The sequence below is a fragment of the Ornithorhynchus anatinus genome, chromosome 5, assembly GCF_004115215.2.
Source record: "Ornithorhynchus anatinus isolate Pmale09 chromosome 5, mOrnAna1.pri.v4, whole genome shotgun sequence".
Classification (NCBI taxonomy): Eukaryota; Metazoa; Chordata; class Mammalia; order Monotremata; family Ornithorhynchidae; genus Ornithorhynchus; species Ornithorhynchus anatinus.
Window position 1 is genome coordinate 31078015 of NC_041732.1, and position 18211 is coordinate 31096225.

The window sequence follows — 18211 nt, forward strand, 5'->3', positions numbered from 1 at the left end:
TTTATTTATATTAATGTCTGTCTCCTCTAGTCTGTAAGCTCATTGTGGGCAGGGAATGTGCCTGTTATGGTGCCGTATTGTACTCTCCCAAGAGCTCAATAAATACGATTGGTTGATTTTGCCAAGCTCTGTCACACACACTTGACGGAAGATACTGGCCGCAGATTTAAAGAGGCAAATTTTAGAGGGTGACAAAAGTCCAGCAGGTTCATATTGTACGTGTTCCTTGAGCCCCTGGTGTATACAGCGATCCCAGCACTGAGCAGCAGGGCACGAAGTTTCTGGGGGATGGGAGAGAACGGCACATGTTCAATGAAAGGAGATAGGGGTAAAAAGCATCTCACGGCAACAGCCCTCACCCAGAGGCCGTAGAAAACGTTTCCAGGTGGGTTGAATCTAAAAGTGTCCCCCCTCAACATAACTAGTTTCACATCAGCGTGGCAAACCATGAACTGAAAAGTCTGCTTGAAACTTGATGATGGCCCTGAGGAGACAGAACAGCTGCCCGCAACCCTTTCCATAAAAATGCCCGGGTCCAGCATCCACCTGCCACTCAGGCTATTGCTAAATCTGTGGCCACCTGTAACCTATTTCCTCTAAACATCTCTGTGGGTTGCTCAAGCAGCAAACATACAGTACAACACTTGTAATGATAATAAAAATGATGGTATTTATTAAGCACTTACTATGTGTCAAGCACTGTTCTAAGCATTGGGGTAGATACAGGATAATCATGTTGGACACAGTCCCTGTCCCACATGGAGCTCATGGTCTTCATCACCATTTAGAGATGAGGTAACTGAGGAACAGAGAAGTCAAGTGACTTGCCCAAGGTCACACAGCAGAAAAGCGACAGAGCCGGAATTAGAACCTAGGTCCTTCTGACTACCAGGCCCATGCTCTATCCACCAGGCCAAGCTGCTTATCCTAGGGGGAAGGAATCACCTCTTTCAGTGTAAGCACTGAGTTCCTTTAGGGACTCCATGGCCTAACCCCACCCTACTCAAAGCCAGAATCGGGCTCCTGGTTTGTAAAGTACCTTGGAATGAAGTCTCATCGGCACAGACGATATAACAAGACTCAAGTTTATTCCCAAAGATGGATAGAAAATATTGGAGGCAGATGTGTATATAGTGGTATGGAGTATGAGAAGAAATTCTTGCCTTTTTTTTTTTAAATGGTATTTGTTAACCCTTTTTTCTCTGCCAAGTCCATGTCACAAATGGGACTCACTATCTTAATTCTTATTTTACAGATGAGGTAACTGAGGCATAGAAAAGTGAAGTGACTTGCCTAGGGTCACCCAGCAAACAAGTGGCAGAGTTGGGATTAGGACCTAGGTCCTCTGATTCCCCGGCCTATGCTCCTTCCACTAGGTCACACTATTTCCCATTAGACTATAAACTTGTTGAGGGCAGGGAATGTGTCTGTTTGCTGTTGTACTCTCCCAAGTTCTTAGTACAGTGCTCTGCACACAATAAACACTCAATAAATACAATTGACTGACTACTTAAGCCATCATGTTCCCTGGCATTGTGGAAAACACATCCCACTTTTGTTTCTGTGTGAAAGTGGAGGATAAAGAGAGCACTGAAAAACACGGAAGCTTTGGCCAGAAGTCTTGGGAAAGCAGCATGGTCTAATGGAAAGAGCAGGGGCCTGGGAGTCAGAGGACCTGGGTTCTAACCCTGGCTCTGCCACATGTCTGCTGTGTGACCTTGGGCAAGTCACTTAACTTCTCTGGGTCTCAGTTACCTCATCTTTAAAATGGGGATTCAATCCTTTTCAGACTGTGTGCCTTGGGTGGGACAGGGACTGTGTCTAATCTGATTAACTTGTATACACTCCAACACTCAGAACAGTGCTTGGCACATAGTAAGTGCTTAACAAGTTCTACTATTATTATTATCATTGCTAGGAATTTTTTATCAGTGCTTATGAGTCAAAGAATGGCTTCAGACACGCAGCAGGTGGGAAAGGAGGTGAAAGCAAGGATCTGGATAACTATGGCTTCAGATATGCAACCAGAGGGACAGGAGATGACAGCAAGGACCTGGATAACCCACAAACTGGGTGTTAGTGCTTGAGTGATCAAAGGTTGCATCTAATAGGCTTGTCTATGCTTATGCACAGAGAGAGCTAATGAACCAGGGACAAAGCTAGGACTAGTATTTAGTTTAAGCCTAGGGTTTTAGAAGTTCTCACACAAGTTATTCTCCTATCTACAATGCCCACACAATGAATTATGAAGCATTTAAAAATATATCACATTAAAGAGAAGTGCAGAAAATTTTCTTGAATTGCATTCTGGACTGACTTTCCTTAATTAGGTATCTTTTAAATTTTGTACGAGTGTGGTATTAAACATTAATCTTTTCTGAAATTTAAATGATCTCCTAGGGAATTTAACTGATCTTCAACATACATGTAAAATAACAAAACTGCCGAGTTATGCGATTATCCAAAGCAGGGCTTCTTTCTATGGACTCATGAGGAAGAGACAAGCCAAGTTAGGAGTAACTCAATTTCTTCTTCGTTGAACTGTAAACTTTAAAAAGTTATGATGGGAAATAAACACTGGAGTATTGGATTATCCTAATTCAAAAAATGCCTACGAATGAAATTTAATGGAAAAACTGTTATATCAAAAATAACACAACAAAACTTTTCGAGTATTATATTGCTAGTTATTTACTTTAAAATTATTCTTCAGCCTGCCTCTCGGAATGTGGTATCATACAATTCAAACATGCCTTTAAGGAATGGGAGTTTAGAACTAACATTAAAATCAGCATAAAGGGCAAGTACATTTAATTTGGATTTCTAACACTAAATAACCCTGTAAGGCAGAATGGGCCACAGAATAAAGATTATAAAACTTATCACAGGCGGCAAGGTGCAATTGCATCAAAGCAGATGTCAGTAAAACTAACATTAAAATACAAATAGGCGGGCTAAAAAACCCCCACCCGAGTAAAAAAAGGAATAACCTCAAAATATGAGACTGGGAATGGGACATGCTCTCTTTTCTATGGTTAGTTGAAAAAACAAAACTGAGATGAATAGCCACACCCCAAAAGTGTGCCAAACATGATTAAACTTGCAGGAACTCCTTCTTGTGTTAAAACAAACTTAAAATAAACAGCAATTTTTAAACCCAGCTAGATGTCCCACTTGAAAGCAATACATTTATTTTACAAAAATATGACAAAAAGTTGTTTCTGGGCAGATGGTAAGAAATTGAACAGAATGGAGTTTCTAAATTGCTAAAGTGGAATACCCATTTATACACAGTCACGCATGCACAGTGCTCTTCATTCTTTTCTTTTGAGAATGATGGAAGGTTCAGTTGATAAGTATTGCAGTCATCCACTGCCGACCTCTCCACCAGAGGCCCCGAGAAGAGAAGAAACACCAACAGATCCAGAAAAGAGAACTTGAACCACCCTTGCAAGACACAGCAAAACATCACCATAAATAGCTTCTTTATAGCTAAGAAATAGAGAGGACAATTATCTAGAGCAAACAAGAATGGAGATTACTCTCATCACCACAACCCTCCTGGTTTGCCTTAGCTAAATCCTAACAAGTTTTCCCTTGAATACTGGTAGGGGACTATGGAATATTTTCTGACAACCTTATGTCTGGATACGGCATGAGACAGGGCTGGAAGAAAAGGTTTGTGTTCATACACGTGTGCCCATACGCCCTGCATCGACATCAGGTGAGTCCTACACTGTGAGTTTTCTTTAATGCAACTCCAAATTGTAGGAGAACTGGGCATTTACTACGTAAGGTTCACAAACTCTGGATGGAAAAACTTTGATGGGAGGAGTCTCCAATCAAGCCCAAATCAGTTTAGGACAAAACCCACCGATTCTCCACGATGTGAGCTTTTAAAATGAATCTTTCCATCGGGTTATTTCAATCATTCTATATCCTAGAAGCCCCTTGCTGCTCCAAAAGTGTTCTGCCCATGCAAGCCTAACATTTTGGAGCTGCTGAAACATGCAGTGGCTTCAAAAGCTCCCATATTTTAAGTGTTCGAGGGCTTGGAGCAGTCACATTGGAAGTTGAGGCAATTCCTAAGGAGTATACTCCACTCCAGAAATAAAGCAGTAAGTCCCGTGAGTCTGAGGTTTAACCCGCTCCTGCCAGCTGTACTCTTCGGCCATAGGAGGGGGAAGGAAGGGTGATGCAGATATCTGTGCTTGGGTCCGAGTCACTGTTTCCATCCTTAATTGGTAGGTATATTTGCCCCCAGTGTTATCACTATTATTAATAATAATAATAATAATTTTGGTATTTGTTAAGCGCCAAGCATTGTTCTAAGTGCTGGGTAGATACAAGGTTGTCCCACATGGGACTCACAGTTTTAATTCCAATTTTACAGATGGGGTAACTGAGGCACAGAGAATAATAATGTTGGTATTTGTTAAGCGCTTACTATGTGCAGAGCACTGTTCTAAGCGCTGGGGGAGATACAGCAGTGTGGCGCAGTGGAAAGAGCATGGGCTTTGGAGTCAGGGCTCATGAGTTCGAATCCCAGCTCTGCCACTTAGCTGTGTGACTGTGGGCAAGTCACTTAACTTCTCTGTGCCTCAGTTCCCTCATCTGTAAAATGGGGATGAAGACTGTGAGCCCCACGTGGGACAACCTGATTCCCCTGTGTTTACCCCAGCGCTTAGAACAGTGCTCTGCACATAGTAAGCGCTTAACAAATACCAACATTATTATTACAGGGTAATCAGGTTGTCCCATGTGAGGCTCACAGTCTTCATCCTCATTTTTTACAGATGAGGGAACTGAGGCACGGAGAAGTTAAGTGACTTGCCCACAGTCACACAGCTGCCAAGTAGCAGAGCCGGGATTCGAACCCATGGCCTCTGACTACCAAGCCCGGGCTCTTTCCACTGAGCCAAGCTGCTTCTCGTGGCTTCCTCTTCTGTTATTACTTCTTTTACCCAGTGTGCCATCCCTCCATCCCTGTCTGATCTTAACTGTGATTTTCAGGGTTTTGTGAGAAAGAAGCAGCTAATGAAGCCAGGAGGTAGTGTCGAGTTTACCGGGTTAATTTCTTAAGAAAACCAAGATTTGTGGGAACTTCTTAAGGCTTCTTCTTTTTGGCACTGACCCCAGGAAAACCCACACACAGCACACAGAAGTAAGGGTAAAGTTAACAGAGATTCAGAACAAGAAGACTTGTTAGCTGATTTTTGTTTGCTCTGAAAGAGTTCTTAGGTTCAGTTTGTCAGAGGGACCAAAGTTCAAGCTGGCCTCATTATGCTGTTCTGTAGTTTTTTTTTCCTTTTTAAAGCTCTGTGCTACCTCTGGCCAAGTTGATCCTCCTCACTAGAACAATTCCCAGAGCAATTGTTTTCACCAAAGGACATCCCCTCGCTTCCAAGAATATGGGTGCTTCAACAGGAAAAACCTTGTGAACCAAAAAGAAATCCTATTTACAGTCACTCTTGGAATTTACCAACAACATCATTAGAGATGGGTCTGGAGAAGGGGAAATTGAAGGAGCAGGAATGATCAGAGAGAGAATAGTCCTTAAAATGTTCTGTGAATCATACACATTTACTAAATTGGAATTACATCAGGCATAACATTTATTTACTTTAAATTACTAGTTGAAAATATCCTAGAGTAGGATGAAGAAAAGTTAAGGTGATAGGAAATGAAGAGAGGCGAAAGCCCTTCATGTGAGACATGTCAGCTAGTTCTGTTATATTCTACTTTCCTAAGTGCTTAGTACAATGTTCTGCACATTGTAAGTGCTCAATAAAAAGCACTGATTGATCATCTGAAGGGACCAAGAAAAGTTGGGATATATACTTCCCCTTTCAGCTGCCAGGAAATTCACAGCAGAAGGAAAAGTGATTAAAGAAAGACCTAGAAGAGCCTAGTGTGAAAACAACTTTTAATAAAGCCAAACTGTAGGTCAGGACACACATAGTAAATCCCCAGATTTCTCCCTTTGGTGTAAGAGACAATCAAGTGAAACCCAATTCTTTTCTTGCCCAGAAAATACCAATAAGATCAGAAAGGAAATAGAGGGCAAAGCCAGCACTGATTTATTTTTTTAAGTCACTTTAAAATTAATTACTTAGGAGCAAGATTCATTTCAGCAGCTACATTTGAACTAGAATGAGAACACTTAATTCCTAAGGAAACCTCAGTATTGGCTGAGTTTTTGAGATACTCATTCAATAGCACCAATTGAAAAATCAACTTACAACACAGAAAATGCATGAGGACTTATATGAGGATGAAAGTAGCAGTATAAAAATAAAGCTGTTGACCCAGAGTAGATGCAATTGTTACAAAAGTGATTAAAATGTACTGGCCTCCTGCCCAGGGGAATGCTTTGTAGACAAACAGATAATTTTCACTGTCACTCTGACTCCACAGCACATATTCTGCCTCAACCAGACTAAAGCGGAGGGCAGGGAATGCTACCTTTCCAATGCTCTGCAAATCAATCAATCGATTGTATTTACTGAGCACTTCCTGTGTGCAGAACACTGTACTAAGCACTTGGGAGAGTACAACATACCAGACATATTCCACATTCTATTATTCCTAGTTCAGCCTATGTTCCCTTCTGTGGTGGTTCAGTGAGGATGATAATATTCACTCATTCAATCATATTTATTGAGCGCTTACTGTGTGCAAGAGCAGTTGGGAGAGTACAACGACAGACACATTCCCTGCTCACAATGAGCTTACAATCTTAATGACCAGAGAATCCTAAGGTTGGAAAGGTTATTTTAGGAGACAGTCATTTATTCTCTCTGCCTCAATGCACAGCTGAACCTCAGCAACCTAGAACAAGTGACCTATTTTTAAAGTTCTGTGAAGTTCTCACTTAATGTTGGTCCCTAATCTTCCCTATGCCTGGTCTCTGTGCTTCGCTGTTGAGTCATCTCTCACCCACAGCCACTCCTTAGCCACATCTCTCCCAGAATGCCCCATCTCCATATGCAATCGTTCTGGTAGTGTATCCACAGACTTTTCTTGGTAAAAATACAGAAGTGGTTTACCACTGTCTTCTTTCGTGCAGTAAGCTTGAGTCTCCGCTCTCGACTCTCTCCCGTGCCGCTGCTGCCCAGCACAAGTGAGTTTTCACTTGTAGCTGACTTGCCTTCGATTTGATAGTCACTGCCCAAGCTAGGAATGGAATGGATATGCCTCTTCTTGACTCTCCCTTCTGTAGACGAGTCTGGTAGGGTACTGGAAACTCTCCAGGTGCAATCCTGAGAGGGGATCCTTATGCCTTGCTTATGTCTAATACGACTCCCTGTTGTTGCAATTTACAGCCAGTTTTTCTTCTCAGTTGAAATGAAGGATAGTTTGGCCACCTTCCTCCATGTAAATAGGTTTCACACACTAGGAAAGCCATCATTAAGTTGTCCTTAGTCCTTCTTGTCTCTGGGCTAATGACCCCATTCCTTCAACCTCTCCTCTAAGGACATTTTCCAGACCTTCAATTATTTGTTATGTTTTCCTCTGGGTACCTCCCAATTTCTCAAAGCTTTGGAAATATGGAATCTCAAAATGGACTCAGGTGTTAATAGACACACCACTAATACCAAGTATGTTCACTAATACCAAGTATTTTAGGTCAACTTACTCATTTTACATAATTCTTCTGGTCAGTGCACAAAACAGAGTAAGAGGTAGTAGACTGCCCCTTTCTCACCAGCAAACCATGATGTTTCCTAGTGCTCAACAGTAATGATAGGTGTGGCATTTGCTAAACACTTATTATATTGCTAAGCACTGGGGTAAGGTAAGGTTATCAGATTGGACACTTTCCCTCTCCCACATAGATTTCACAAACTATATTTGCCCTATTTTACAGATGAGGAAACTGAGATGCAGAGGGGTTAAGTGACTTGCCCAAAACAATCCATCATATTTATTGAGCATTTATTCTATGCAGAGCATTGTACTAAGTGCTTGGGAAAGTACAACAGAGTTGGGAGACGTTCCCTATCCACAAAGGCTTACAGTATAGAGGGGAGACAGACACTAAAACAAATTATGGATGTTTACATAAGTGCTGTGAGCTAAGGGTGTGGTGAATATCAAGTTCTTAAAAGGTACAAGTACATAGGTCTCACACAGGGGAATGGAAAGTAGGGGAAACGAAGGCTTAGTTAGGGAAGGCGTCTTGAAGGAGATGTGATTTTAATATCGTTTTGAAGTGGGGGAGAGTGATGATCTGTTAGAAATGAAAGGAGGGGGAGTTTCGGGCCAGAGACAGGACATGGGTGAGGTGTTGGTGGTGAGATAGATTAGATCAACATAAAGTGAGTAGGATGACAAAGGAGTGAGGTGAGCATGTTGGGTCATAGTAGGAAATCAGTGAGGTAAGATGGGAAGGGGCAAGGTAATTGAGTGCTCTAAAGTAAATGGTAAGGAGTTTCTGTTTGATGTGGAGGTGGATGGGCAACCAGTGGGGGTTCTTGAGAGGTGGGGTAATGTGGACTGAACTGTTTTTAGAGATGTGATCTGGGCAACAGAGTGAAGTATGGCCTGGAGTGAAGACAGGAAGCAACTGAGGGCAGCAAGGAGGCTGACATAAGACTCAAAGAGGGATAAGATAAGTGCTTGGATCAATCTGGTAGCAGTTTGGACGTTAAGGAAAGGGAGGATTTTGGCATTGATATAATGGTAGACTGACAGGATTTGGTGACACACTGTATATTTGGGTTGAACGACAGAGATGTGTTGAGAATAATGCCAAGGTTACAGGCTTGTGAGTCAGGGAGGATAGTGGTGCTGGATAGAGTGATGGAAAAGTCAAGGGGACAACAGCGTTTGGATTGGACGATAAGAAGTTCTGTTTTGGACATGTTTAAGTTTGAAGTGTCCACAGGACAATCAAGAAGAGATGTCCTGAAGGCAGGAGGAAATATGAGACTACGGAGAAGAAGAAAGATCAGGCTGGAAATGTAGATTTGGTAATCATCTACATAGAGATGGTAGCTGAGGGCATGGGCACAAATGAGTTCTCCAAAGGAGTAGGTATAGATAGACTGTAGAAGGGGACCTAGAACTGAGTCTTGGGGTTAGTGGATGAGAGGCAGAGCCTGCAAGAGACTGAGAAGGAGTGGCCAGAGAGATAGGAGGAGAACTAGGAGAGGACATTGTCACTGAAACCACGATTCAGGAGAAGAGGGTTGATTCAGTGTTGAACACAGCAGATAGGTTGAGGATTAGGATGAAGTGGAGGCCAATGGATTTGGTAAGAAGGAGATCGTTGGTGACTTTTAAGAGGGAAGTTTCGGTGAAGTGATGGGAGTAGAAGCCAGATTGGAGTCTGAGGCAGTCATGAAGATAATTGGAGGAGAGGAAAGGGAGGCAACGGGTGTAGACTCTTCATTTAAGGAGTTTGGAGAGGAATGATAGGAGGGCGATGGGTGATAAATGGAGAGAGCTGTACAGTCAAAGGATGGGTTTTTTTAAGGTTAGGGGAGACATAAGCATGTTTGAAAGCAGTGGGGAGTCACTGAGTCACTGGAGAGTGAAGTGTTGAAGATGGAGGTCAGGGATGAAAGAAGGCAGGGGACAAATGTTTTGATAAGATGCAAAGGAATAGGATCAGAGGCGCAGGTGGAACGGGTAGCTTTTGAGAGGACACATGAGCTCTCCTCTTGAAATACTGCTAGAAAAGATGGGAGAGTTGAAGACCGGGCAAGAGGAAGGAGGGACTGGAGAGGAGTAGGGGAGATTTTAGGGAGCTTTCACCTGATAGCTTCAATTTTCTCAATAAAGCATATGTCCAGGTTGTAAGGGGCAAGAGATGGAGGAAGCAGAGGGACAGGAGGTGTGAGGAGAGAGTAAAACATCTGAAACAGATGTCTAATAGAGAGGGTGATTTTGAGGGCATCAATTTGTGCATCATAGAATGGTAGTATGGGTATGGACACTACGTGGGCCATGATGACTTAATTTGGTTGAGTGGGTGAGGTGGGGTGGAGCAGGAGGTCAGTGGGGTTGAGAAGTGAGAGGAACTGGGAGGCAAAAGGGTCGCTGGGAACATCCACATGAATACTGAAATCCAAAGTGACATTAGCAGCCTACTGGCAGAGCTGGGTCAACAACCCACGTCTTCTGATCTCAGTCTCCTGCTCCCTCCACTAAACCACAAGTGCCCATGAAAGGGCCCCTGTTCTTCTTATGGTTTCTCCTTCACTTTTTTCCCCACTGCAGAGCCCATTGCCTATCACCCTCTATTGCAGGAGTATCAGGGTCAACAGAATTCACTGAGCATTTACCATGTGCAGGGCACCGACAAAAGTACTAAAAGACACAATCTCTGCCTCTTTGAAGTTTTCAATCTAATCTATTTGCCTTTATCTCTTCCCTCGGGCACTCATTAACTATAACCAGGGCTTGGAACCTCCAAAGGGACCTGCGGATCTATGAAAGAAGTACCTTCTAATAAGAGAGGATAGTTCAGAGATCATCACTAGAAATATTCAGATTAGATCAATAGGGTAATTTGTGGATAGCCTACAATAAGCAGATGAGTAGAAATGTTCTAAGTAGCATTCCTGCTTGGCACATAGTAAGCGCTTAACAAATACCATCATCATCATCATCATCATTATTATTATTATTATCATTAAATGGCTGCTGATTGCATTCACTGAGAATGTGGAAATATAGCTAGATTAATCTCTTCTGATCTGATTGTTAAACATTTACTATGGTGCCAGACACTGTACTAAGTGCTGAGGTAGGTACAATCTCATGTGAGGCCCTGCCTCACATGGGAGATAATAATAATGAATAATTATGGTATTTGTTAAGTGCTAACTATGTGCCGGGTACTGTTCTAAGCAATGGGGTGGATACGAGCAAATCTGTCTGGACAGGGTCCCCGTTTCATGTAGGGCTCAGTGTCTCCATCCCCATTTTACAGATGAGGTAACTGAGGCACAGTGACCTGCCTAAGGTCACACAGCAGGCAAGTGGCGGAATCAGTATTAGAACCCACAACCTCCTGTCTCCCAGGTCCGTGGTCTATCCACTGTGCCACGAACAGTGTTTAAAATTCCCATGAATGCTAAAAAATATCCCTTTGAGCTCCATCAAATCATAAAATTTTAGAGTTGGAAAAGACATTAAGTGTTCGGTTAGACCATTTCCCTACCTAGTTGCTGTTGTTACCCTCCACAGAGTACCTGGGTTGTCGATAGCGCTTTTATTCCCAAAACACTCTCACATTAATTAGTTCATTTTAGCCCTCACAACAAAGCTGTGAGGTAGGTAGAGAAGGCATATAATCCCCTTTGACAGCCTAGGCCAATGTTGAATCACCCTCACTCGAGTCTAATCTAAAATTCTCTTTCCTCTAAGAAAATGAACAGACAGCATCTTGTTTTTACCGTCTTCAAATCTGCAAATGTTCCTTCAGCTCTCATCTTCATTCTAGATGAAATAACACCATTCTAGGGGCTAGGACTTGCTTGGGAAACACTGCCAGTGGCAAAAATGACATCCTACAGGCCAAGTCACAAAATAAATGCAAACATAATCTACAGATGGCAGACACATCCGTATCACTTACCTTGCTTCTCGGGATTACGGGCCTGGGATGGCATGTCATGAATTTCCAAAGTCCATTCTCCTTCAGCTTTTTCTCCCCAGCAGTGGACAGTCATGAATTCCCAGTTGGTAAACCCTTCATTTGAAATATCAAGCGATCTGCAGTTTGAGAATATGCCATCGTGAATCATATGGCATGACGACTTCAAAAATAAACGGGATTATGTATCTGGCAAATTAAACCTCAGTTTTTACTTAGCTTGCTCCTGCTAAGTGACAAAAGAATTAAAAGTTTCTTCAAAATATTTCCCAAGTCCTGTTCGTTAAAAGTACTTTTTGGATTGGTGGAATGTGGCCATTCAGAGCAAGTGTTTCTACTTGTTATCTCTAAGTGGCAAAATGGAGAAGAATTTAGAATCCTAGAGCTACTTTCCTTGGTCATTAATCTCTCACTTTAAGGCAGGCAGGAACACACTCTGAAACTGGGAGGGAGAGTGACGAGCTCTTTTAGACTTGAAAGTACACTCGACCTTTCCAAAAATGTAAATCAACCTTCCTATAATGGCTGACATATGACCAAATTGGGTCTTTATGGCATTTAAGTGCTTACTGTGTGCCAGGCACTGTTTCAAGTGCTGGGGTAGATACAAGCTAATCATGCTCTAGACTGTAAACCCACTGTGGGCAGGGATCATCTCTCTTTGTTGCTGAATTGTACTTTCCAAGTCCTTAGTACAGTGCTCTACACAGAGTAAACGCACGCGCTTAGTACAGTGCTCTGCACATAGTAAGCGCTCAATAAATACTATTGAATGAATTGAATGAATACATACGATTGAATGAATGTTTGGATACAGTCCATGTCCCACTTGGGGTTCAAAGTCTTAATCCCCATTTTACACAGAGAAATTGAGGCACAGAGAAGTTAATAGTCTTGTCCAAGGTGACATAGCAGACAAGTGGTGGAGCCAGGATTGGAAATCAGGTCCTTCTGATTCCCAGGCCCACGTTCTATCTACTAGGCCACACCTCTTCCTGTTATACCTCTGATAAAGCCATCTCTCATCTGGGCCAGATGGGAACTCCCATTTGACCTCCACACCATTAGAACCCCACCAAATTGAAGTGCTCCATCTTTTTTTTTAAAAATGCTATTTGTTAAGCACTTACTGTGTTTCAAGCACTGCATAAAGTGCTGAGGTACGTACAAGCTAATCCGGCTAGACATAGTCTCTGTCCCAAATAGGGCTTATGGTCTTAAGCCCCATTTTACAGATGAGATAACAGAGGTGGAGAGAAGTGACTTGCCCAACGTCACACAGCAGGCAAGTGGTGGAAGTCCTAGACCCCTGCTCTTTCCCTAGGATCTGGCTCTTCTCTCATCATCATTGGTCCTTCAGGGAATTAATAATGGATAGCCTAGTTTTAGTGCATTTGGGTAAGAGTTGGTCAATATTCTCTTTATGCTCTTCATATTCTTGAAGACAATTATTCAAACAGCCTTTCATCTAGTTCTTCTACAGGCAGAATAATTTCATACCTCCTTACCTTGCCTTATAGATCTTATTTTCCAAACTTATTCAGCAGGAAACAAAAAACAAAAAACCCAAGTCAGGATTTTACAATAATATATACATCAGGCACACTGATTATAAACAGCATATGCCTTCACAGAAAGTTTGTTTTTACATTTTTGAAAACATTTTCCTTCCGCTTCGAAGTGGCAAGGGTCTGCAAAAGTCTACAAAGATCCAGTGCCACACTGGAACCACAATATAATTTTTGGCAAAAAAACCCAGGAATAAACCATCTTTAAATATACAGACTTGCTTAAAGATTTTCCATTTAGCATTCAGTGTGGTTTAGTTAGATAACCTGAAGATGGGAAGAAAATACCAAGTTAAGTAAGATAAAGGAGAGGGCAATTAATCAGGCTATGCTGAAATACAAAATTCTAGACTTGTAATGATGGCTGGCTGGGAAAAAAAAATTGCCAGGATCCAGTTTACTGGTGCCCTCTCATTTCATCCAATTCCCAGATTTAATCACACGGCCATGAATGCACATTGCACTGCCCAGGAATCTAACTGCTCCAAAGCAGTTTTCCAATTCTTGACTCTCATGATTCTTGCAAAGCAGCTGTGCAAGTGGAAGTGGAAAAAGGAAAAAGGAATGAGGAGATGAACTAACATTCAGGTGGATTCTTGGGAACAGACAGGAGTGGCACTGAAGAGACCAAAGTCCCCAGCTTGCCCGGCCCCTCTGGTTTCATTTATGAGTTTTCCCTCCAAATGAGTCAGGCTGCAAGTCTGTCAACACATAGCAGCTGAGACCTGGGATACACATGGGAATTCCTCCTTGCCTCGTCTCCTCACAAGCTTCATTTTTCTCCTCTTGGATGTTTTTGTGTCCCTGTTTTGGGGTGTTCTAAGGGTTTGTGTCTTGGAAGGGCATGTGCCCATTTATGTGAGACTTGCTGCCAGCACCCAGCTCTCCTGAGAGAGTCTGGTTACCTGCCGGCTTCCTCTTGGACTGCTCTGTTTTGGTTTTGCTCCTGATGATCTGGGCTGGAGGCTTCAGCCTCTAGACTTGCTCTCCTTTGATTCCAAGTCCCTGGCACTGGCGTGGCAACGGCTGCTTTAAAGTGCTCAAGTTCTCGTGGGCCTGTTTCCCACTCGCAGCCGCTGCGGGCCTGGCCTCCTGGTGCCTCCCAACCCTCAGGTTAAGTGCCAGTGCCACCTCTGTCTCCTTGCCCAGCTTCTGGTGCAGACAACAGTGTGGAAACTTGGGACAGGGGATTTGGAACTCCTGGTGAGATTTATGACTTGGCCTCTTAGGCTCCCAATCAGCATGATGCTTTATAAGGTCGCACCTGGGGCTGTGATCTAGCCACTTTCAATGATGATGCTCCTCTGCTGCTAGCATGGGCTACAGTCATCTTCTGTCTATCAATATGTATCTATTTATCAATCACCATCTATCTAACATAGAACATCTCACTGCTCTGTCTCCTTCGCATAAACCTGCTAACCACTCGGAATGTTTCTTCACTGCCTAGAAACAGACAGGGTACCAAAATAGCTCCTAGTCATTGGCATGCCTTTTCGTGGGTTTTTCTGGAGCACAATCAATAATTCCTACAGCTTGAATATCAAGGAAGTCTGATGATGTTCAAAGCCCACTGAGCTGGAAGAGTTTTCCAGAAGATTAGAAGCATACTTATAGCACCACCAGCTTCCATTCATTTGGTTGTAGAATAGGCTGCGTAAGTTTGGGGCGACTACATAAGCCTTGGTTTTCTCTACAGGGGGATTGGATCAGCCAAAGTACCTTCAACCCTGTCATCACTGTTACTCTTCCAACAACAGGATCCAGGTGAACTTCTCAGGGTTACCAAATTTGCTCAGTGGTTGCCAAACTTCACATCTGCTGATGAGTAACATTTTTTGGTACCGTCAAAAAGCAGCATATAGAGGCACCTAACATGTCACCGTGTTCCTGTCAGATCCTGTCAGCCGTGTCATTCAGGCCAGTCCAAAAGCCGGCTCCTAAATTCTGTTTGGAATTGGAGAACCATGAGATTCTGTGATGATGATTGCAATCGGCTTTATCACCTATATTTTTGAAGATGGGAACGATAACATTTTCTTTGAAGTACTATGACTTTGCCTCCAAGTTCCATGTATGAAGGCAAGTCACTGCCTCTGTCTTTGTAGGAATTCCCTCTCCCTTTTGAGGTTAGTAGTTTTCCAACTGATCAAGCCACCACTGGACAAGGAGACTCACTGCAGGGGAAATTTTAAGTCACTATCTAAACATGTTCTACAGAGCTCCAATCCATAGAAGCAATTCTATGCTTCTACAATGACCATTTTGGTCAAATCTGGTAGCTACAGGTTTTGTAAAAGAACATTTTCATGCTTATTCCAGTTAAGCCTATGGAAAATTAGCAGAAAACAAGCTCAGAGACTGAGCATGTGCGGTCCAAGTACAATTTTGATGAGGAGCCTTCTGGTGAAAATATTCTTTTTCACCCCAATCTGCATAGGGCAAATCTTTCCCCATCTTTATCAATATCATCACAACAATATGTTTGTTTAGTGCACAGTAACGTAAAAAGCATTCCAGTAGTTCTGGGAAAAAGCATACAATGAAAAGGAGCAGACCCTGTCCCTTCCTCCAGGAGCTCATAATCTAAAATGGGAAGGGGCGGTCTCTCCCTCTCCCTCTACCTCTCTCTCTCCATCCAGTTCTTGGGGCACACTTCTAAAAGATTCTACTAGCATTAAACTTCTAAAAGGCAATTAAGTATTGGATAAGAGACGCTGCAAAGAATAAAATAAAGGTTCTTACAATGGATTTTCATACTTAAAACCCTGAGGGGATGTGGCAAATATGTCAAATGCATACATAAAAAACCAATTAATCACACAGCTAGTATTCTGCAAATCCACCAAGTTAAACTTTCCTATTTTGTCAAGTTTTCCAGGAAGAAAATACCTGAATTGAAAACAAACCAAGAGGATTTAGTAGAGATTTAGGAAGGGACCTTTCAGTGGTGGGGGGCAATGGGGAGAGAAGATAAACCAGGAAAAACCAAAACCCAAAAGTAATAGGAACTGAGGACCAAAATAACAAATAGGTTTTCTACTTTCTAAAAGGACATTTTGGATTGTAGGAGCATTCCAGATTCCAATTAGGTTGGAGTGTCATATGCAGCTGTAAATACTGGCTGAGGTCTCGTTACACCCATACAAGTACAGCTTGCCTTTACCTCCTTGCCAAAAGTTGAGACTTTGTTCCTGAGGGAGAAATCAGATGAATCTGAAGATCTCCTCGTCGAGGGTGTGACATAGATAGTCGAACCACCACATGTTCTAGGTAAACCACATGCTGGTCGTAATGATCTGCACAGGCATTGGTGAGAGTAGTTGTCCGTACAGTCTGCTCAATCGGAATGATCCTGTGGGTATGGGGAAAAAATGAAAATCAGTAACCTTTTTTATGTCTAGGTTATGCGGATCCAACATTTATTTTAACAATAACTTCTTTGACACACGACTAAATTCTTTTTAATTTTAGTAAATCTATTGCTTCTACTTCTACCACATCTTCCAGACAGTACTTCTTTAGCTTCACAATGAATTGCCCCAAACTTCTACTTAGAATAAATAAGAGCTCCTTAGCTTCAAATTGTTCTCCCCCTCCTTCCCATGACCAAGGTCTTCCAAAGGGAGCCTGGGGCAACTGTGGAACTGTGAAACTCCTTCACGAACTCCAGAATTATCCCCAAGTAAGAGCCCAGAATCTCTCACTTTGGTCACACAAGCAGCAAAGTCTAGAATGACACCCACAATACCTGCCCAAATAAAATCTTTCCTCTCCTCCTCCTTTCCTGAAGATGAAAGATAATTCCCATAATCTCACGGCAGTTCCTGTAAAACAAGAAAATCCAGGATACAAACCTGGGAAGAGTTGCCCCTAGATCCAAGAGTGTGGGAAAGCAGCATGGCCTAGTGGATAGAGCACAGGCCTGGGAGTCAGAGGACCTGGGTTCTAATTCTAGCTCTGCTACTTCTCTGATGTGTGACCTTGCTATGCTGTGCCTCAGTCCCTCATCTGCAAAATGGGGATTCAATACCTGTCCTCCATCCCACTTAAACTGTGAGCCCAGTATGGGATGTGATTATCCTATATCTACCTCAATGCTTAATATAGTCCTTGGCCCTTAGTAAGCACTTCACAAATACCACAATCATTAATATTACGGTGCTTGGCACATCGTAAGAACTTCACAAATACCACAGTTATTATTTTTATTATTACAGTCACTTTCTAAAATGTCAGTCCAGATGCAGCTCTTAAATTTCTATGATGTAGTAAATCTAACCATTCTAAATGATAGCTATTCATATCCTCATAGACTTTGGACCTACAACAATTAAGATTTTCAATCTGAAGAAAGATCTCATTCTTAGTGACATAAAACCATCACCATCCACCCAAAAATTAATAATTCCCTACTATGTCACTAATGCACAATTTATTAGAGAGACCAGTGTTCTTATTAGGTCCCAGATTTTCCTCCAGGGAAGCTTCCAAGCCTATGGGCAGTGTCTCTTAGGAATTACATACTTTTGGCTTCATTTTTGCCTTAGTCATAAAAAACAATCAAAATAGTCATAAACAGTGAGGTAATCTCCTCGGAGAATTTGTAAATATTTTGAAAACATGATTTGCCTGCTCCATAAATTGATTTAGATTTGCTGGCTTTCTTGAGTTCCCCCCCAATTTTGCTGCCTGTGTTTGTTGCTTAGTAGTGCGCCTGGCAGATGGAGAACAAACAGAGAAAGCCCTTGAGATTGCCTATCCATTGCCATTTTCTGCATAGCCAGGTAAATTATTTCTCACGCTGTTAGGGACAGGAGGAAATGGAAGGCGAGCCAGCAAGCAGGGTGGAAGAAAAAAACAAAACATCTCAACTTCAGTTTAGCAATCAGCAGGACTCAGAAATGTGTCTTTTATTTAGTAATCAGAAACAGAGAATAAAGCTCTGCTCACCTAAGCTTCTCCCAGTTCTTAGACTGTAAGCTCCTCTAGGCTGTAAGCTCGTTGAGGGCAGGGAATGTATCTGTTATACTGT

General features: G+C 42.4%; 1 protein-coding gene across 4 annotated transcripts in view; it reads right to left on the reverse strand.

Moving 5' to 3' along the window:
* Nucleotides 1-18211, reverse strand: part of PCSK6 (proprotein convertase subtilisin/kexin type 6) — a 164843-nt gene that overhangs the window by 36685 nt on the left and 109947 nt on the right. For all 4 annotated transcript variants that reach the window (XM_029066106.2, XM_029066105.2, XM_029066108.2 and 1 more), the window contains exons 12-13: nucleotides 16343-16531; nucleotides 11591-11727 (exon numbers count right to left, since the gene is read on the reverse strand). In XM_029066106.2, the coding sequence (XP_028921939.1) occupies nucleotides 11591-11727; nucleotides 16343-16531 (326 nt within the window). The remainder of the gene's footprint in view (nucleotides 1-11590; nucleotides 11728-16342; nucleotides 16532-18211) is intronic.